The sequence below is a fragment of the Sinocyclocheilus anshuiensis genome, unplaced genomic scaffold (assembly GCF_001515605.1).
Source record: "Sinocyclocheilus anshuiensis isolate Anshui unplaced genomic scaffold, SAMN03320099.WGS_v1.1 scaffold412, whole genome shotgun sequence".
Classification (NCBI taxonomy): Eukaryota; Metazoa; Chordata; class Actinopteri; order Cypriniformes; family Cyprinidae; genus Sinocyclocheilus; species Sinocyclocheilus anshuiensis.
In genome coordinates this window covers 1,018,162-1,040,473 of record NW_015558661.1, presented here as the reverse complement: position 1 = coordinate 1,040,473, position 22,312 = coordinate 1,018,162, and the positions used below count along the sequence as shown (strand labels likewise).

Below are 22,312 nucleotides of genomic sequence, written 5' to 3'. Positions count from 1 at the left end.
ATTAGTGACACACTCTAAATATATGAGAACACATTCTGGAAATTGCTACAGAATCAGAAAGGGCAGACAATTTCTAGCTGAAATATATTAACCGAACGACGATGATAACTTATCTGTGTTTGTTTTTTGTGTGAAAGAGAAGAAAACTTCCAGATGAGTATCAGTATGATTAAAGAATCACAAAAAATTCAGCAGGCTAATTGTGGATAATGATTGATAAAGAATGACTGTTCAAAAATGTATGTTGGTCCCAAAATGAAACAAAATTAAATCCTAAAGTGATTCAGCAGTTCCTTTCAGTAAGATATGATGGCGCACACACTATTACTGCGCAGTCATGTTGATGGACGCATTTTGCTATGCGGTCACCTGAGGACTGAGCAAATGAGGGGGTGGGTGGGGCCTGTCAATCATCCCCACTGAATAACAGAGCGGAGACAATCTGAACATTTCTAGACTGCAGAGTATCTGACAAATCAATTCAAGGACTCAATATACTGTAACTGTGACCACATCAGATCAAATTGTATTAGTCATCGCATGGAAAACTACAAAATATCACATTTTTTAATACTGAGCAGCAGGAATGAAGAATTCTGGGTAGGGAGCCGAAGGCGCAAAATAAACAGGGCAATATAGAGTCATGTTTTTGAAATATTGCAGTGCATATGGGAATCAGAAAAGCTCTCTGTTCTGGACCCGTTAGCATGAACGCTACAGGAGGGAGAGAGAAAGACGAAAGAGAAAGAGAAGGTTGGGAACAGTAGGTATGGAGGTTGTTAGCTATTCCACTGAGAAAAGAACAGCTGAGATCAAGAGGAATGCTCTGTAGACAGACAAACAGACAAAGAGAGAAACAGGCACAGATGATAGATAAAAAATAACGAAGAACTTAGACTAACAGGGAACATTAATACAGATGTATGAGAAGAGATTAGGTCTGAGTTTTTTATAGCTCCTAAATCATATTTTAAAATGTGATAAATATATAAATAAACATATAATTGTAAATATTATATATATTTTTATTAATTTTTTTTTTATTAATTTGTATTATTTAGTGATATTTAAAGCCACAGTGTGTGATTCTTGAGCCACTACCATCATTAAATGGAATTGCAAAAGTAATGCGTTTTCACAAAGATGCCCTCCGCCATTGGTCAAGTACCAGACAGTTCCGCCCACAAACTCGCACCATTGGTTGAGCCAATATTGCTATTTTGGGCTGGTCGAGATGCTCTAATTATTTGATACACTTGTCAAGAAAATCAACCTTCAGTACAATAATCTTACTTTGTTTAAACAAAATTAGCTAGTTTACAAGAAAATATTTTTTAAAAATTACGCACTTCAGCTTTGAAGCAAATGCCGATATGTCTTTAGGGGCAAAACAAGCCCTGTATATAACCTCACACTCCATAACTTCTGAAAATTAGATGATTTTACAGAGAAAAACTGATTCAGTAACTGATGGGTTGTTGTTATATGGCCCCTGAGCCGGCTGAAACCAGATCTTCTCATCTTCTCTGTGGACGTGCACAACACAGAATGAATTCCTAATTAGAGCTGTAAGTCAGTCTGTATCACTGATGTTTTATTAAGTGCTAAACATCCAAAAGACCTTGTGCAAAAAAAAACAAACAAACTGTAATTTAACAATCCATTTGTCGATTAAGATTTGGATTTAGATTTCATTTCCTATTCTCTCTATCTATTTCAGGCAGATACATCAACCAGTTTCCTCCGTGCTGCACGCTCAGGTAATCTGGAAAAGGCTCTGGACCAAATCAAAAACGGAATAAACATCAACACAGCCAATCAGGTGAGAAAAAAATCTATGCTGCAATGCCATCAAGCATGTAAGTGTATGTGTTTGTGTGAGTAGTATGTTTAAAATGATTACAGATATGAATTAACCACAAATATGAAAAAATGTGAGAATTTTAAGACTCAAACACAATATTGAGACTCGTCTTCTGAGGAAGAATCATCTAAGGAAAATTCAGTGTTCCTCTTTCTAGTTGAGTTTCACCATCAGAAAAAGCTGTCAAAAAATCTTAATTACTGAACTGTTCTAGCACTGAAACTTTGAATGTTAAATACTATTTTTACACAATTTGCACAGTTATGATAAGTTGTCATGATTTTTTAAAATTTTATGTGTGCAGGAATTGTGCACTTAAAAATGTAAAACAGCAGGTCAAATTAACCCCTAACACAATAGAAATACATCAGTAATGGAAAGGAATTATTAAAATTCTTAACGTATTTAATTTTTTTAGTCTCTGGCAAGCTACAATAGAGGTTCTGTTTCTTACATGAATCAAAGTGTTGATTTTAGGCAAAATACAATTGTTGGTCCCCTATTTGACCCCTGACACAGAAGTTATACCCAGTTTTTGAACGCAAGAGAAGGGTTAAAATCGCTCCGAGCACTTTAGCAGCTGCATGGTAATGCCAGTCTCACATCCATGCCTTGAAATCCCAAAGTAACTTTGAAGCCCATTGATAGTACGGCCTAAATTCAGAAATTGCTATTTAGAGCTATAAATTCATCATTTTGCAGATTAGGATCCACATCTGTGTGTGTTTGTTTGCCTGTGCCAGTGTGTGTTTTCTTGTCTGTATTAACCCCCCAATGTTCTTGTGGTTGGACAGTACAGCTGTGTTTACAGTGTCAATGCAGAGCTGTGTTCAATGCCCTAATCAGTAAATTGCCGTAATTAATCACGCCAGCACATCTTCCTCCTCTAACCTCCTCCCCGGTCATGCTTTTGCACCCACTTGCATCATAACACTCTGTGTTACTTGCTTTAAATAGCATATTGTGATATTTGCAGAAGAGCTATGTTTGATTCTCAGAGACAGGTTAGTGAATGGACCAGTGCGGCTGGCTGACTTCCCGCACTGAAAAGCTCTGAAAATGAACACCCACTCTGTATGCTCGCAGCACACACACACACACACACACACACACACTCACATCGACTACTACAGCACTTTATAACATCATTCACAGACAGGATTCCATCGGGAACCTGCCGGGGTCTCCGAAATGCAACCTAGACTACATTTCCATACGTCTTGGAGGTTTTTATAGTTACGTGTTTGGATAAACTGAAGGTATATTTCTCGTGTGTGATGCTGATATCACAGCGTCTCTGTGCTGTCGCAACACATTTTGTGAGGAGATTAGACCGGTTTTGACAGTGAGACAGATTAAGCCTTCGGCACAAGTGCTTTGGGACTAGAGAGAATTCGAGAATCAGCAAAACTGTAGTTTAAAGCTCATAGCATGTGCTTAATTTCCACCTCAACTCTAAGCAGGTAATTGTTCATAAGATTTTTAGACAATTGATTATCTTGTCCTAGTGTGTAATTTGTCTTTATTTTACAGGTGACTAACTAACGGCTGTAAATACTGCTAATGTTGTAAAGCCTTTTCATTTGTTAAGATCTAATGATGATATAGCTAAAAATAATCTATGAATCAGATACAATTGTTAATATGGATAAAAAAAGCCATTTGCAAAAGGATGTGCAAGAATTGAAGCACAATATATTTCCCTTTAACAGTGAAAATTAATTCATTATTCACTGACAATCTTGACATTCATTCTAGAATACGAATCTTGTGGACCACTTTTATGATGCTTTTGTGTAAAAAAAAAATACAAAGAATGTATTTAATGCACTGTAAGTGGCTTTGGATAATAGTGTCTACCAAATGCATGTAAATTGTAATGATTTTTCACCCTTTTGGAAGCTTTTCATGATAAGAATTTCTTCAGAATTGCCTCTTTTGTGTTTCATGGAAGGAAATCACAAGCAAATGTGAAATTCAAATTTCATTGGTTTTCACCTTTTTTTGTCTGAAATATATATGCTCTACTGTTAAAAAGTTTGAGGTAGGTAAGAATTTTTAAAAATGTTATTCACCAATGCTGCATTTATTTGATCAAAAATACAGAATACAGTAAAAACACCCCCAGTCTCTTAATGCATTGTGTGGCCTTCTTGAGCATCAGTACATGTTTTCACCTTTTGTAATAGTTATGCATGAGTCCCTCAATTTTCCTCAGTGTTAAAAGATGGATTTCAAAATCATACATTCAATGTTGGAAAGGGTTCAAATATGCAGAAGATGCTGGAAAACCAAAGAATGTGCAGGAGCTGGAGGATTTTTCTGAAGAACAGCAGACAGTTGAACTGCTCAGGACCAACAAGGGACTCATGAACAACTATCACAAAATATAAAAACAGCCGTGGATCATCCAGGAAATGACGCATAGTATTAAAATTAAAGGGTATGTAAACTTTTGAATGGGGACATTTTTATAAATTCAGTTATTATTTTGTCTTGGGAGTATATGTAAACATCTGTTATGTGAAATAGCTTATTCAGGTTACATAAAAAAATAACATGCAATTTTCATGATCCCTCTTATTTTGTTTCAATTATTAGCACAACTGTATGTATATATGTGTGTGTGTGTGTGTGTGTGTGTGTGTGTTTATATATTTATATATACAGTTAGGTCCATATATATTTGGACACAGGCACAATTTTTATTATTATTTTAGCTGTTGACCAAAACATTTTCAAGTTACAGTTATACAATGAATATGTACCTCCCCCCTTTTTCAAGGGACCATGAGTAATTGGACAGTTGACTCAAAAGCCATTTCATGAACAGATGTGGGCTATTCCTTTGTTATTTCTACATCAATTAAGCAGGTAAAGGGTCTGGAGTTGATTCTAAGTGTGCCATTTGCATTTGGAAGCTGTTGCTGTGAACCCACATCATGCGGTCAAATTATCTCTCCATGCAGGTGAAACAGGTGATTGTTAGGCTTTAAAAACAAAACAAATCCATCAGAAAGGAGCTCTCCATACAAGTGAAACTTCAAAAACAAGACAAATCCATCAGAGAGATAGCAGGAACATTAGGAGTGACCAAATCAACAGTTTGGTACATTCTGAGAAAAAAAAACACACTAGTGAGCTCAGAAACATAAAAAGGCCTGGTCGTCCACTGAGGACAACAGTGGTGGATGATTGAAGAATCCTCTCCATGGTAAAGAAAAACTCTTTCACAACATCCAGCCAAGTGAAAAACACTCTCCAGGAGGTAGAGGTGCCACTGTCAAAGTCCACAATCAAGAGAAGACTTCACGAGAACAAATACAGAGGGTTTACCACAAGGCGCAAACAAGGGCTAATTAGACTTTGCCAAAAAACAGCTAAAAAAGCCAGACCACTTCTGGAAAAGCATTCTTTGGACGGCTGAAATGAAAGGGGTCATATGATGTGATTTCAAGTTTTCCTTTCTCTTTGGAGTGTTACAAGCTGTTCGTGAATAGATAAGATCCTTAAAGTTGCAAAGACTAAAGTCTCAAACCCAAAGAGATATTCTTTATAAAAGTTAGGACTGGTCCACACCCTCCTAAAACGCCGTTTGTCATTTCTCCGATCACAAATGCAGACATGGTTTTATGTTTACGCGGCGCGATGCAACGCAACGCATAAAAAGACAGTATAAGTCATTATAATCCATAATTATGTCCCCACTGGATGCAACAAATGCCTTGTGTATAATGGGTTTTAATGTTTTTGTCTCGTCGCTCCGGGACACGGCATCACAGTATGGTAGGGGCGTAACATTTCCGTCACACGCTTGAGGAATTCGGCCAATCACAACGCACTGGATAGCTGGCCAATCAGAGCACACCTCGCTTTTCAGACCGATGAGAAAATCGACGCGTTTCAGAAAGGCGGGGCATAGAGGAGAAACAATAATGTACAGTATGTGGAAAATAATGTGTTTTTTGAACCTTAAACCACATAAACAGATTTCATTACACCAAATACACAAAATAATGTTCTTTTTAGCAACATCATATGACCCCTTTAAGATCAACCTGTACCAGAATGACAGGAACAAAAAAGTATGGAGAAGGCTTGGAACAGCTCATGATTCAAAGCATACAACATCATCTGTGAAACATGATGGAGCAGTGTGATGGCATGAGCATGCATGGCTTCCAGTGGCACTGGGTTACTAGTGTTTAGTGATGATGTGAGAGAAGACAGAAGCAGCCGGAAGAATTCTGAAGTGTACAGGGATATACACTCTGCCCAGATTCAGTCAAATGGAGCAAAGTTGATTCGGCGGTGCTTCATAGTACAAATGGACAATGACCCAAAACATACAGCAAAAGCAACCCAGGAGTTTTTGAAGGTAAAAAAGTGGAATATTCTGCAATGGCCAAGTCAATCTCCTAAACTCAGCCCAATTGAGCATGCATTTCACTTGCTGAAGACAAAGCTAAAGGCAGAAAGACCCACAAACAAACAAGAACTGAAGTCAGCTGCAGTAAAGGCCTGGCAAAGCATCACAAAGGAGGAAACCCAGTCTGTGGTGATGTCCATGAGTTCCAGACTTAAGGCAGCCATTGCCTGCAAAGGATTCTCAACAAAATATTAAAATGAACATTTTATTTTGATTATATTTATTTGTCCAGTTACATTTGAGCCCCTCAAAAGTGAGTGACGTGACATGTGGCCAAGTATGGTTACCCATACTCGGAATTAGTGCTCTGCATTTATCCCATCCAAAGTGCACACACACAGCAGTGAACACACACACACCGTGAACACACACCCGGAGCAGTGGGCAGCCATTTATGCTGCGGCGCCCGGGGAGCAGTTGGGGGTTCGGTGCCTTGCTCAAGGGCACTTCAGTCGTGGTATTGAAGGTGGGAGAGAGCACTGTACATTCACTCCCCCCATCTACAATCCCTGCCGGTACGAGACTTGAACCCGCAACCTTTGGGTTACGAGTCCGACTCTCTAACCATTAGGCCACGACTTCCCAAAAAGGGGGGACTGTTATAAAAATTGTAAAATGGTTGTAATTCCTAAGCATTTTATATTATATTTTTCTCCAACCCCTTGAATTAAAGCTTAAAGGCTTGCACTTCAATTTCATCTTGATTGTTTCATTTTTAATTCTGTTCTCGTGGCATACAGAGCCAAAATTATGAAAATTGTGTCAGTGTCCAAATATATATGGACCTAAATGTATATAACAATTAAAAAAGTATTTACTTTCATATTTGGTCAATTTAATGCAAACTTGCTAAATAAAAAATATTTATTTCTTTAAAGAGAAAATCTTACTAACCCTAACATCATAATAAATATATAAAAATATGAAAGAACCAGTGTTGCAGATCCATGAACGCATAGCGCTGAGCATGGGTTTCAATACTGTGCGTTATTTCCCAAGATATTATAAAGCACATTCAGAGAATATTAATGCCAAGCGGGCACGTGTGGCTGTTTTCATAAGGGCTCCTCCCCACCGTCTGCAAGCACCCCTCCATCTCCATTCTGTCTTCTCCTCTGCGCATGCACTGTGCAGCTGCAGTAGGAGCTCATTAGAGAGGAGTGACACTGCAGTATGAAGGGGATTCCAGTCAGACTAACAGAGCAGAGCCCCCCTATGGTCACTCCAGACTACACACCCAGCTTCCTTACAGAAGCACACACTGTACCGTGTGCCGTTCTCGGATCGGCCTTTACCTCTCCCGGCTTTTTGTCTGTTTCCTCCGCCACTCTATTTCCACACCCTGTTTAATGAGAGCTCCACAGATCTGTAGATGTCTCAGTGCTTCCTTGTGGTATTTTTAGGCTGCTCTCCTCTCAGTGAGTCATTTGACAGGTAGACGGGGAGAGATAAAGAGATAGACTTGAGATGTGTCAGGGTGGTTTTTTTTGAGACAGGGTTTTTCAGCACCTCATGTTTTCTCTTGTGTTCGCAGAATGGGCTTAACGGGTTGCACTTGGCCTCCAAAGAGGGCCATGTTAAGATGGTGCTGGAGCTGCTGCACAATGGAATTGACTTGGAGACTACTACAAAGGTAAATCTATTTACTTCAGTCAGTCAGGCTTCCTCAAGCAGGCCAAAAACAGATTTATAAATGTGGTAGTTCAGTAAACAGTCATTAGCCTACAGATATTAACTGTTAATGTCACCTAGTGGAATAAATATTTATTCTGAAAATCTCTATTAATAAATAACTATTTATTAAACATTGCCATTTATTATGTTGGTTTTTAAAAAGCAATAAGCAACATGTTTCTCATCATTCCTATGATTTGAAATATGACATGTTGACAAAATTGTAAATTTGTGTATTTAAAATGTACAGTTTATCCCATCTGGGAAAATTAAGCAAAAATATTAATGACTTGTCTTTCATTACAATTTTTTGTCCAATGAAATTATCTGTAGAATGAGAATGTCCCTCCCACTAATGCCACCTGACTGACAGACTCGCAATAACAAGTAGCACTTCTATTAAATTGAAATCATAATGCATTTTATTTCTAAAGCACCATTCACACAAAATGTAGGTAAAAGTGCTTCACAGGTCAAACTATAAGACATTTTAATAAAAAAAAAAATCAACAAAACTAATATTATGTCTTTAGAACAAACAAGACAAAATAAATTAACACTGACTAAATTCCAATCATAAAAAATGTTTGTACTCTTGCTTTGTTGCATTAAAATCAGAATGTTACAGAATTCTGAATTAAAGTATATTGTCCCACTTTATATTAGGTTGCCTTAACTATTATGTACTTACATCAAAAATAAGTACAGTGTACTTATTGTGTTCATATTGTATTGCAATACACTTTTGCTGCTATTGAGGTGGGATACAGGTAAGGTTAGGTATGGGTAGGTTTAAGGGTGGGTTAAGGTGTAAGGGATGGGTCAAAAGTTTAACTATAAATAATTACAGAAATTAATTACAGATGTAATTACATGCAGGTATTTTTTTAAGTTTAAGTATAACGAAAATACATGTATGTACACAATAAGTGCATTGTATCAAATGATTAATTTAAATGTAAGTAGTTAAGGCCACCAAATATAAAGTGGGACCAAGTATAAATAAACAAATAAATAAAATCACAGTTTCATGTGGTAAAAATCGCACATGCTCATTTCGCTGTTTTTATTTCATTTGCAATTGCAAAGCCCTTAAAACAAGCAAAAATAAATCAAATAAAAGCAATAAAATCAAATGACATTCTTCAAAATACTGTATAAGCTATAAACGTATTTAACATGCATTGTCGGATCTTTCTCTGTATTATATTTACATGACTATTCATTTTGCAGAAAGGGAATACCGCCCTTCACATTGCTGCTCTGGCCGGTCAAGAGAAAGTGGTTGCTGAACTGATCAATTATGGTGCCAACGTCAATGCCCAGTCTCAGGTTAGTCTGAGCCTCAAGAACATGAATCAACAAACCTAGAAACATGTTGATGAGAAGTTTCATCTGTTCTTTGGTGTCATTTTGTATATTTTACAGAAAGGTTTCAGTCCCCTGTACATGGCAGCACAGGAGAACCACTTGGAAGTGGTGAAATATCTACTTGAACATGGAGCCAATCAGAGCCTTCCTACTGAGGTGAGTGACACGATGAAATCAAACTCAGCAGAAATCAAACCCAAGTGACCCTATAACTCTTGATTTCACCCTCTAGGATGGCTTTACTCCTTTGGCGGTAGCTCTTCAGCAGGGTCACGAGAACGTGGTGGCCCTCCTGATAAACTATGGCACCAAGGGCAAAGTGCGTCTGCCGGCCCTGCACATCGCGGCACGCAACGACGACACGCGCACTGCTGCCGTACTGCTGCAGAACGACCCAAACCCAGACGTCCTCAGCAAAGTATGTGTTTGTGCACATCTGAAAGGTTTTATCTCACCATGAGTGAGATTATGCATCATGACTCACTGAGCTCAATACAGCCACTCTTGGCTTGTAATTACAGTGATGATTATGTGACAAGATGAACAGAACTGACTTTGTTTAAAGATCCATCAGCATAGGTGTTCCTGTTTTGTAAATACACTGAATCAATGAAATGCTACACTCTTTTCCCGTAGACCGGCTTTACTCCTCTCCACATTGCAGCCCATTATGAGAATCTCAGTGTCGCACAGCTTTTATTAAACAGGGGAGCCAATGTGAACTTCACGCCGAAGGTCTGTGCAGCTCTCACGTTAAATGCTTCCTACTACTATGCGAAAGATGTACATGAACTTCTCACTTTCTCTCCTTTTCTCTTGAAGAATGGCATTACTCCATTACATATCGCTTCCAGAAGGGGCAATGTGATTATGGTGCGACTTCTGTTGGACAGAGGAGCTCAGATAGATGCCAAGACAAAGGTGCAGTATCCATTAGGGATGTGCAAAAAATTTTCATAATCAATTTTATCATCTCAGTTTGCAGTGTTGTTATTGTTAACTTAAACTAAAACTAATAAAAATAATTTTCATTAAATGAAATAAAGCTGAAATAAAATTAAATATAAATATTAGATGAAAAAAAAGAGAGGATTTCATAAAATGATTTGATAAATATTTTGCATAAAAATTAGTGCTGTCGCATTCAAAATAAAAGTTTGTGTTTACATAATATAAATGTGTATATATATATATATAAATATACACACATACATGTATATCTTTAAGAAATATGTGACCCTGGACCACAAAACCAGTCATTAGGGTCAATTTTTTTTTCTTAGTAACTGTAACTGATTACAGTTACATATATTTTGTAATTAAATTACGTAACGCCATTACATGTAACTAGTTACTCCCCAACACTGCACATTACACATTCATTGAATGCAGGCTAATCCTTCACAGGCCAGAATATAAACATATAGAAAAAAAATAAAACGAGAGATAAAACATTACAAAGTCACATCTGTTAAAGGGGTCATATGATGCGATTTAAATTTTTCCTTTCTCTTTGAAGTGTTACAAGCGTGGATCGCCGGATCGGCTTTCACCGTGGACGAAGCTGAGTCCAGCCCGGGGTCGTCACATGTGGTTGCTGTAAGCCCGCCGGATGCTCCTTCGTCGAATCACTCTAGCCGCCGGCCTCCGCTCACTCAAGCCCGCCGTGTATGACGCTGTGTTTAGTTGTGAAAGCGAAACTACTTTGTTTGGCCTTCCAAAAGAGGACATGACTAGAAATCACGTTTTGCACCGTTTTTGTCGGGGCTGAACGCAGCACTGATGAAGGCACGGTTTGATCTTCGGCTGACCAATCAGCAGAAAGGGGCGTTTAATTCCCGCCCACGTGTAGAAATCGAATATTCAAACTGTTTATTAATTTTTCCACCCATGAACGAAAAACGAAAATTTAAGCTGATTTCTCGTTTTTCTTTTTTTGGAAAAAAACGAAAAAGGAGCGGTTTTCTCATTTTTCTACTTTCAATATTAAATCAAAAAACGAATGATCAAATGATACACGGATTCTTCTAATTAAATATATTGCTTTTTAGTTTTTCAGGTAGATCTAACCGTAGGGTTAAGATATTTAACTTTTTTCTTTTTTTTTTCGCATAAACACATTTCATTACACCAAATACACAAAATAATGTTCTTTTTAGCAACATCATATGACCCCTTCAAAAATTATTCAAACTAAAAAGTAAATTACAACATAAAAATCTAAAAAGACTGAATTCACAGTATCTATCCAACTGTAGACACTAATCACAGTGACATTATTTACTGGCTGAGATGAAAAATCACACTGCTGAATCTGACTTATTTAAGTCTAGCTCATGGAGAATGACCTATTTTACTTCCTCTTGGGAAAAACAGGTATTTTCTCTTTGTGACAACTTGCTGTTTTAATGGTATGCTTTAATGCATAAATAAATAAGGCCAGAAAATGCAGCTCATGTAGGATGCACTGAAACATGGCTGATAAATCCTTCATACAGAGGATTTACAAAATTGCTTATTCTTTCTGTTGTCTACAGGATGAGCTGACGCCGCTGCATTGTGCAGCCAGGAATGGTCATGTACGTGTGGTGGAGATCCTACTAGACCAGGGTGCTCCCATTCAGGCCAAGACCAAGGTGACCAAACTCTATTACTAAGATGGGCCACACAGTAATGGATTTTGAGCTTTATTGATGCCATAATCATGCTGATCAATTGATAATAATGGGTTCCTCCTTGCAGAACGGCCTGTCTCCCATCCACATGGCTGCTCAGGGTGATCACATGGACTGCGTGAGGCAGCTGCTGCAATACAACGCAGAGATCGATGACATTACCCTGGACCACCTGACCCCGCTGCATGTTGCAGCCCACTGTGGGCACCACCGCATGGCAAAGGTGCTGTTGGACAAGGGGGCAAAAGCTAATGCCCGTGCTCTGGTTAGTCCATCTGTTGTTTTCAATTAATGTAATTGATTACATCCATAAAACAAGCAGAATTTCCTATTCCATATTCTGAATTTGATATCCTACATTTAATAGCGTACAGCTGAACACCGTATATATATATCAGTTGATTTTTTGGACTGTCTTTCAGAATGGATTCACTCCATTGCACATTGCCTGCAAGAAGAACCACATGCGGTCCATGGACCTTCTGCTGAAGCACTCAGCTTCTCTGGAGGCCGTAACTGAGGTCAGATTACTCTCCGGCTGTCACTTTGATGGATAACCTCTATTCACTTTGCACCATCTACGCCTTTAGCTTGACCCTTGTAGAAAATAGAAAGACTGTGTAGGAATGAACAGTGACATCTTCACGATTACTTCACAAGACAAGAATATATTAACATAATACACTTCCCTTCAAAAGTTTGGGGTCAGTAAGATTTGTTCAAGAAATTAGTACTGTTATTTAGCAAGGATGCATTAAACTGATCAAAAATGACAGTAAAACATTTGTTACAAAAGCTTTATATTTCATAAATGCTGTTCTTTTGAACTTTCTATTTATGTTTCACCGTTTCCACAAAAATGTTAAGCTGCACAACTGTTTTCAAAATTGATGGTAATAAGAAATACTTCCAAATCAGCGTATTAGAATGATTTCCGGAGGATTATGTGACACTGAAGACTAGAAAATTCAGCTTTGCCATCACAGGAAAAAAAATAAATTTAAGTATATTAAAATAAGGAACAGTTATTTTAATTGGTAATATTATTTTATAATATTATGGCTGTTACTGTATATTTGATCAAATAAATATAGCCTTGGTGAGCATAAGAGATTTCTTTCAATAGCTTTTAAAAACAAAAAACAAACAAAAGTCGGCACACCATAGGCTCCAAAAATGCAAAACAATTTAATAATGGACTTTACACAAGGTAACGTTTCGAGCTCACAGGCTCTTCGTGCATTTTTGGAGCCTATGACGTGTCAACTTTTGTTTGTTTTTAATTGTTTTCTTTGTCGAGCACCCAATTTTGAGCCATTTTTTGCCATTGATATGCGTGCTTTGGTTCTGTCTTTAATTTATAAATCGTACCGACCCCCAACGTTTGACTGGTAATGTATGCAGCATTAATAATACCATTCATTTTTTTTAACATAAATTATTTTTATGTTACATTAATATTAAACATTAATATTAATATGTTATGTTTATATTAAATTACATGTTATATTTTTGTTGATCTATTGATGAATGACAGAACCCTTAAACACATTGAAAGTGCAAAAATGCATGTTCTTGTCTTTTAGTCGGGTCTGACCCCTCTTCATGTGGCTGCGTTCATGGGGCATCTCAATATAGTGAAGAGTCTGCTTCAGAGAGGAGCTTCACCCAACGCATCTAATGTGGTAAGAACTGTGTAATCTATTCAGAACCTCAGAGATACCCAACAATCAAATCCCAAAGGCACAGCTATTCTGCTTTACAAATGGGCTAATGTCTTTAGCAACGATTATGGCAGCGATCGCAGTTTTCTTTTCAGAACTAAATCTTTGTGACTGTATTTCAATGTGCCGTTGTAGAAAGTGGAGACCCCTTTGCACATGGCTGCCAGAGCGGGGCACTGTGAGGTGGCTCAGTTCCTGCTACAAAACAATGCGCAGGTGGATGCCAAAGCGAAGGTACGCTGATCATACAAGCTGATTTATCTCCATTTATCTGCTTTTGTTTTAAAAATCTTATGTGTCTCTCTTTTGTTTTACAGGATGATCAAACCCCCTTGCATTGTGCGGCTCGAATGGGACATAAGGAGTTGGTGAAGCTGCTCTTGGAACATAAGGCCAATCCAGATTCGGCCACCACGGCAGGTCACACTCCTTTGCACATCGCCGCCCGCGAGGGACACGCCCAAACCACACGCATCCTGCTCGACGGGAATGCCCAACAAACCAAAATGACCAAGGTTTTTTTCTCTAGCTAACCCTTTGCTAAGCCCCGCCTTAAAATGCTTCTGACCAATCATACCTTAGTATCTGTTGCCATCCATTTGAGTTTTGTGTGTCTTAATAGAAATTATTAAAAAAATGCGACATTCTGTAAAGCCTGTTAGCAACCATAACTGAGGTGGGCGGAGCTTAACAAAGGGTCATTTACATAAATAACAACAAAATATTCACATCTTCATCTGCATTCTCAATGAGAATATCTGTTTTTTCTTTCAGAAAGGATTTACTCCTCTACATGTAGCATGTAAATATGGGAAAGTGGATGTGGCGGAGCTGCTTTTGGAAAGAGGGGCCAATCCCAATGCAGCCGGAAAGGTAATTCATCAAGACAAACATCTGATATCTCAGTACTCATCTGCTAATATCAGATGACGGTCAGCGGTGGCTGACTGAGGCCATGTATCTCCTCTCTCCTCTCTCAGAATGGCTTGACCCCTTTGCACGTGGCCGTCCATCACAACAACCTTGATGTAGTCAAGCTGCTGGTCAGCAAGGGCGGCTCTCCGCACAGCACGGCGAGAGTAAGATACACATACACATTACAAGATCTTGGCAAGTGACTATTCTGAGCTGTGTCGTTAAGGGTTGCAGTCTATTTCACACTTTCAAAAGCCGTCCAAGAAAAACGGTCACTCTTAGTTTTCTTCCATTTGACAGAACGGCTACACAGCCTTGCATATCGCAGCCAAGCAGAACCAACTAGAGGTGGCAAGCAGTCTGCTGCAGTATGGCGCTAATGCCAACTCAGAATCACTACAGGGCATCACCCCGCTTCACCTGGCGTCACAGGAGGGGCAGCCTGATATGGTGGCACTGCTCATCTCCAAACAGGCCAATGTTAACCTAGGCAACAAGGTGATACAGTCTTTAAGCTTTGATTAATTGGTATTTGGTCTACGTCAGAGAGAGAATAAATAGAAAACTAAAAAAGATTGAGATGTGTTGCAAGAACATGGCACAAGGAATGGAAAGGATGCATTTAATATTCCTCCGATATCCTTTGTGTGTGTGTGTGTTTGTACAGAATGGGCTGACACCTCTGCACCTGGTTGCTCAGGAAGGGCATGTGGGCATTGCAGACATGCTGGTGAAGCAGGGTGCTTCAGTCTATGCAGCCTCAAGGGTAAGACACTTCAATGCACAAAGAAACACACACGGACTCAGCAGGGCCATCTGTAGAATGTCCTAGAATTTAGACCTCAGAGCCTTGTGCAATGTAGTCTGTGCTATTGCTAAATTGAGTGCTAGATCTACATTTACTGAAGTGCTAGATCTACATTTAACAGTGCTAGATCTACATTTACTGAAGAAAATATGAATGAGGTTGGCCACTACAAACTTGTCAACACTATGCTATGTTTTGGGTAGTTTTTGGTGCAATTATTAAGGTGTTCTGCGTGTTTTAGGGCATTGTTATGCTGCTGTTAAAGGGGACATCAGATGCCCATTTTCCATAAGTTGTTCATGAAATGTCGGCAAAATACTTCTCCTCAGTGGTCGTGTAAAACAACATCCTTTTTGTCTTGTCAAAAACAGTCTCTTGAAATGATAATGAGCTACTGCTCATCGCACCCCCTCTTTGTTTTTTTGTGTATTCAGTGGCGCATTACCATCAAAAACAAAACTAATCCACTGTGTCCTCACTGGCTCTCATCTCAGGAGTCTCATGTTCACTTTTGCATCCAACTATAAAACACCTGCATTGCCTACAAGACATTATTGTCGCTACAGCTGCTCGAGCGCAGAGAAAATGGCGGACAGTGTACAACTGGCTGAGGGTGGGAATATGCTAATGGAGGTCATGGGCGGGGCCTGAGCAGTATGATGTCATATTGCTCAGAAAATCAAAACAGCTTGATAATTAAGTCTGTTTAGGCTTTTTGGGGATTAAAAAAGGAGTGAATGCATTTTTATCACTGTAGGGTGGTTGTGTCCACACACTGCTAAGACACATTTATATGCAAACACAAAAGTGAATTTTGCATCCAATGTCCTCTTTAAGATGTTTAGAGTTGTTTAGGGTGTTTCTGTGCAGTTGCTGAGGTGCTCTGAGTGATTGATAAAGGGCAAGACAGATAAGCTTTCTCAGTTCTTTTTGATATTCTGATACCAAAATATGGCTCAGATCCCTCATTCAATGAAAGCTTCAAGGCTTTATGTGTCTGAAAAAAAAAAAACGAACCTTCTCAGCAATACTAATAATAATGCTTGCTTTAGCAAACACCACTACTATGGGGACATAATGAAATGTGCTGAAATTCAGCTGTGATCTTTAACTTTTTCCAAATGTATTCTTCACCCCATTAAAATGTTTTGGGTTTTTAAACACTTTGTAATATTAACTGGCATTGATTATCTATATGCCCTGGAACCTACTCGTTTAGTCATTCACTTCTTATTTTCCTTCTCACCCTTTTAAATCTCTCTCTTTCTGTTAGATGGGCTACACACCTTTACATGTGGCATGTCATTATGGGAACATAAAGATGGTAAAGTTCTTACTCCAGCAGCAAGCACATGTTAACAGCAAGACAAGAGTGAGTGCTACAACTCTGGATGTACTATACACACTACACAGGCCTCTTTTCACACACTTTTCAGTGTCAGTATGTATTTCTGCAATCTCATTTTCCCTTATCTTTCTTTTCCAGTTGGGATACACTCCTTTACATCAAGCAGCCCAGCAAGGTCATACAGACATCGTCACCCTGCTGCTAAAACATGGAGCCCTGCCCAATGAAATCACCACTGTGAGCAGACCTTCTTCCCCCTTACTTAAAATACAATTTTTCTCATAAAAAAATAGTATACATTTTTGCTGTCATGCTGCCAGTCGTCTGCTGTAAACATAAGGTGTTATTTGTTGTACAGATGTCAGATTTAGTAAGCTGACTATGTGTTATCTGGCAGAATGGGACGTCACCTCTGGGTATCGCTAAGCGGCTAGGCTACATCTCTGTCATTGATGTGCTGAAACTGGTGACTGAGGAATCCATATCTATGGTGAGAGCCGTTTGCATCTCATTAACACTATCTGGTCTGAATTTGTGATTTCAATCTTCAAGGCTTTTTATTCCATCATCATCTTTCAGCTCTGGTTGTCATCTTTGATTTGTGCAACATTCGCCATCTCGATTTGTTCATATATTCCCTCTCTATCTCTCAGATCACCACCGAGAAGCATCGCATGAGTTTCCCGGAGACGGTGGATGAAATACTGGACGTGTCGGAAGATGAAGGTACGTACGGGTGGCTCAGATTGGATTTAGCCTGAAGGATCATACCACAGTAAATGCCGCACTAAAGCACTGATTCTCAGCTGCTGTGACAAGGTCTCAGTGCCATGAGGTTGGTGCTAGACTCTCGATTATAAACACAAGCCAGTAGGCAGATGAGCTGGTTAGGTCATATCCCAAAAGTGACAGTCTGAAGTAAACCAGAGATTAGAGATGTTATCACACTCATAGTGCTGTGATTTACACACATAGAATAATTTATGTATATTAAAATTTTGTGTATATTGTGAATCATTTAAATTGAAATTTCACACATACAGTGGGTACGGAAAGTATTCAGACCCCCTTAAATTCTGTCAATATGGGGTGCTGTGTGTACATTAATGAGGAAAAAAAATTAACTTAAATGATTTTAGCAAATGGCTGCAATATAACAAAGAGTGAAAAATTTAAGGGGGTCTGAATACTTTCCGTACCCACTGTAGTTATCACATAGCTTCAAAAGATATAAAAGAATATAGCACTTGATTGGATTGAACCACTTTTATGACACTTTTGTGGTGCTTTTATGTCTTTTTTATGCTCGTTAGCTATTGGTCACCACCTATTTTATTGTAAAGAAAAGAGCAGCTTGGACATTCTGCTGAATATTTCCTTATGTATTTTACAGAAGAAAGAAAGTTTGGAAAGACAAAGTTTGGACAGGGCTGTTAAATTTTTCACTGATCCCTTCCCTTCCTTGGATCTAATCATTAAATGTGTTTGTTTCTTCTGAGAGATTATTGATAAATTTCCATTTATTCAGGACTTTAATGGATTGAAAAAGCAAAAGCAAGTATTTCATGATAATCTAAATCTACTGTAAATCTACGGTAGCATCGCCAGCCTGAAATGTTCCTTCTTCCTTCCTGCCGTAGGAGTTGCTCAGCTAACATTAGGTAGGAGCGTCTCCCTCTCTCTGGCTTGGTTGTCCGGTTCTCAGTGGTTCGTGAAATGTGTGCCTTCATTTCAAGCACTCTCATCTTGTCTCTGGCCCTCAAGTCTCCCTAACCGCTCTCTATTCTAACATGTCTCTTCGTGTTATTACGGCGTCGGCCCCTCATCATCGTGTGGCCATGATGTTTCTTTTCCTTTACTGACAGTAACGTGTGTTTGTGGATCCATCATTGACAGGACTGCATCCAAAAATTTACTTTGTGTTCTCAGTTTGTTCTAAGGGTGTTTCTTCAACCATGGGCACTTTTATACTTTTATACTTAATTTTTTATTTAATTCAATTCAAGTTTATTTGTATAGCGCTTTTCACGATGCAATTCGTTGCAAAGCAGCTTTACAGAAAATGAAAGTTTCTACATTATATTTAGTAATAGCTTATCAGTAGTGACTATCTCAAGTTGATGTCCATATGGCAGAAATGTAGGGTAAAAATCAAGCAGTTAGTTAATGTCATGTAATCAAACAGACGGTGAACACTATTAACAGCAATGATTATATGTTGCGATCAAACTTGTAGTAAAATTTGGTAGTTTTGTATGTTGTCTGAGGGTTGGCATCATCTCTTCTCAGGTGTTCTGGATCCAGACTGAAGCTTGTGTAAAAACAGAGGAACAAATAGAGGCATAATTAGCGTAGCTGCTGTTCCAACCAAGCAAAATTGATTTGTTTAACCCAAGCTAAAGAATAATAATGTGCATTTGATCAGATATAACTGCAGTACAAGATTATGAGATGCATTATTTGAATGCTTGGCCAAAGAGATGTGTCTTTAATCTAGATTTAAACAGAGAGAGTGTGCCTGAACCCCGGACATTATCAGGAAGGCTATTCCAGAGTTTGGGAGCCAAATGTGAAAAAGCTCTACCTCCTTTAGTGGCCTTTGCTATCCTAGGTACTACCAAAAGTCCAGAGTTTTGCGACCTTAGGGAGCGTGATGGATTGTAGCGTGGTAGAAGACTAGTTAGGTACGCAGGAGCTAACCCATTAAGGGCCTTATAGGCAAGTAATAATATTTTGTAACTGATACGGAACTTAATAGGTAGCCAGTGCAGAGACTGTAAAATTGGGGTAATATGATCATATTTTCTTGACCTGGTAAGGCCTCTAGCCGCTGCATTTTGGACGACCTGTAGCTTGTTTATTGAAGATGCAGGACAACCAGCTAGCAGTGCATTACAATAGTGCAGTCTAGAGGTCATGAATGCATGAACTAGCTTTTCTGCATCAGAAACAGGTAACATGTTCCGTAGCTTGGCAATGGTCCTAGAATGGAAGAATGCTGTTTTTGTAATATGGGAAATATGATTTTCAAAAGACAAGTTGCTGTCTAATATAACACTCAAATTTTTGACTGTAGAAGAAGTAACAGTACATTCGTCTAGATGCAAATTTTAATCTACGAGATTCTGTGTACTGTTTTTTGGTTCAATAAGTAATATCACTGTCTTATCCGAATTTAATAGGAGAAAATGATTGGCCATCCAGTCTTTTACATTTTTAACACACTCTGTTAGCTTAGATAATTTAGAAGTTTCATCTGGTCTCGTTGAAATATATAGTTGAATATCATCAGCTTAACAATGGAATTCTATGGAACAATGGAATTTAATTCGTAATACTTAATTTTATACTTTTATATTTATTATCTTTATATTTTTTTCATATCTTGAGACATGGGTAAAAAACAAAAGTTTTAACGAATCAAAGGTATTTGAAAACTATCAAAAATAAATAATAAAGACATCAAAAAATTATACATGTGTTTGTATTAATAAAAAATCAACTACTGGGACATAATAGTGCCTGTAGTTAAGAAACACCCATAGATGAGGTTCTCTTTATCCAAACACTATGGAAGTCACACTGGGAGTGGATAATTTTAGTAATTGACTAATGATGATTATTTGACTCAGCAGAGGGCTCCAAAATGAACTGTCACAGTGGCTGTTTTACGCGTCTCTGAACACCTGTGATTAAGCCCCTACAATAACACCAAACTATCTCTCCCATGCAGATTAAGTGTGATCTTCTCTGCACTACCAGGCATGCCCACTTCAGTAACCAATGCCATGCAATCTTATCGAGTATCTTGATTTCTTCATGTTTTACATTGGCTCTGTGTTTGTATGACTTCATTGCTTGGACTTGGTGAATGAGTGAAGGTTCTTGTATGTGCTGATGGTGGATTGTAAATTATGAAATAATTTCTAAGCTTTTTTTACTTTCTATTAATCCTCATTTTCCTGAAAACCTCCTACATCAGTGTCTCTGACATATTTGGTGCTGTATGTAGGTGATGAACTTCTCGGGATGGATGGGGCTCGCTATTTGAAGCTGGATGACCTGAAAGACCAGGATGATGATTTTCTGTCCCCCAAGAAAACCCTGAGAGACTTTGAGAGCGGGATGGGCATGACGTAGGTCACAAGAGCACAATGCAACAAATTTGTCCTTTGGCTAAGATTCTATTAAAGTTAGATTACAAATATCTCCTTCATTCTCTCCAGACCTTACTCACCCGCAATTCCCAGAATTCCATGTGTGTCACCTGAAACTGTCATGTTGGACCAGGTATTGTTCTTTTTCGCTTCATGTGCTGAAATAAGAAATGTTCCTTACAAAATAATCCAGTTCTGGTGGTTTCTAGATGGTCACCTTTTTTAAGGTCTCGACTCCAAGGCCCCTCATTGTACACAACATTATTCAAAGGCCCCCTTAGTCCTAGTTTTGTTTAAAAAACCTGTTTTAATATATGGTCACTCCTAGATCCTGTAAAATAAAATAAAATATTAATTATAATTAAATTTCAGAATTCCTGAGGTTTTAAGAGCTGAATGTTCTTGATGGTTGTTACTCTTTTTAACAAATTAATTTATGTAACTTTTCCAGTCATTTGTGATTTACTGGTTAAGGATTAAGGATAATGACTTTTTTTAAATATATATAAAAAAAAATCACAATTTCTACCTGATACAGCATTTTAGAGCTTTGTATAACAAAAAAAAGTATTTTTATTAATTATTTTATTTTTTATTTTTATTAATAATTTAATGTTTTATTCATTTACATGGCTTTCCCAGATCTATAGGTCACTTTTAGAATTAAGCTTCCTCGTATATTCAGGATTTTTAAGACCCTGGGAACAAAACCACTTGTTGAGGGGGTAAATTAAAATAAGAAATATTAACATTTTTAGTTGTTTGATTATTTTAATGCTTGTCTTATTTAAAGTCATTTTGAGCCCCACTTGAATGTTTGTTGAGACCCCCGAGTGGACTCCAGCCTGGTAGACCATCTTTTCCAAGCTTGTTGGGACTGCTAGACCTCTTGGCAAAGTTGGAAGGCGCTTGAGTTAGTTGACCCTGTTCCAAAACAGCTTAACAAGCTGCTGTAACCCGTTTTTCCAAGCAAAGTTGTCTCTTTCTCTCTCTAACACACTCTGTTAGCTTAGATAATTTAGAAGTTTCATCTGGTCTTGTTGAAATATATAGTTGAATATCATCAGCTTAACAATGGAATTCTATGGAACAATGTAATTTAATTCTTAATACTTAATTTTATACTTACTTTTATATTTATTATCTTTATATATATACAGTATATATATATACTGTATATATATAGTTATTTTTCTTTTTTTCATATTTTGAGACATGGGTAAAAAACAAAAGTTTTAAAGAGCAGGTCATATGGTATTTTAAAGTGTCCTATACATTTAATATTAGAGTCATTTGTCAATGATTTCGAAACGATTCGTTCCAAGCAAGTTCAGAGCAAACCCCTCC

At 38.0% G+C, this 22,312-nt stretch overlaps 1 protein-coding gene across 4 annotated transcripts in view; it reads left to right on the top strand.

Annotated features, from left to right (window-relative positions):
• Positions 1-22,312, top strand: part of ank1b (ankyrin 1, erythrocytic b) — an 85,801-nt gene that overhangs the window by 40,386 nt on the left and 23,103 nt on the right. For 3 of the 4 annotated variants that reach the window (XM_016477319.1, XM_016477318.1, XM_016477316.1), the window contains exons 2-25: positions 1,721-1,822; positions 7,828-7,926; positions 9,201-9,299; positions 9,396-9,494; positions 9,571-9,756; positions 9,975-10,073; positions 10,161-10,259; positions 11,876-11,974; positions 12,081-12,278; positions 12,436-12,534; positions 13,600-13,698; positions 13,873-13,971; positions 14,055-14,252; positions 14,512-14,610; positions 14,718-14,816; positions 14,953-15,150; positions 15,320-15,418; positions 16,734-16,832; positions 16,947-17,045; positions 17,206-17,298; positions 17,462-17,534; positions 18,449-18,469; positions 20,821-20,944; positions 21,035-21,098. In XM_016477319.1, coding sequence (XP_016332805.1) covers positions 1,721-1,822; positions 7,828-7,926; positions 9,201-9,299; positions 9,396-9,494; positions 9,571-9,756; positions 9,975-10,073; positions 10,161-10,259; positions 11,876-11,974; positions 12,081-12,278; positions 12,436-12,534; positions 13,600-13,698; positions 13,873-13,971; positions 14,055-14,252; positions 14,512-14,610; positions 14,718-14,816; positions 14,953-15,150; positions 15,320-15,418; positions 16,734-16,832; positions 16,947-17,045; positions 17,206-17,298; positions 17,462-17,534; positions 18,449-18,469; positions 20,821-20,944; positions 21,035-21,098 — 2,643 coding nt within the window. The remainder of the gene's footprint in view (positions 1-1,720; positions 1,823-7,827; positions 7,927-9,200; positions 9,300-9,395; positions 9,495-9,570; positions 9,757-9,974; positions 10,074-10,160; positions 10,260-11,875; positions 11,975-12,080; positions 12,279-12,435; positions 12,535-13,599; positions 13,699-13,872; positions 13,972-14,054; positions 14,253-14,511; positions 14,611-14,717; positions 14,817-14,952; positions 15,151-15,319; positions 15,419-16,733; positions 16,833-16,946; positions 17,046-17,205; positions 17,299-17,461; positions 17,535-18,448; positions 18,470-20,820; positions 20,945-21,034; positions 21,099-22,312) is intronic. The other variant, XM_016477317.1, reaches the window with a different exon arrangement.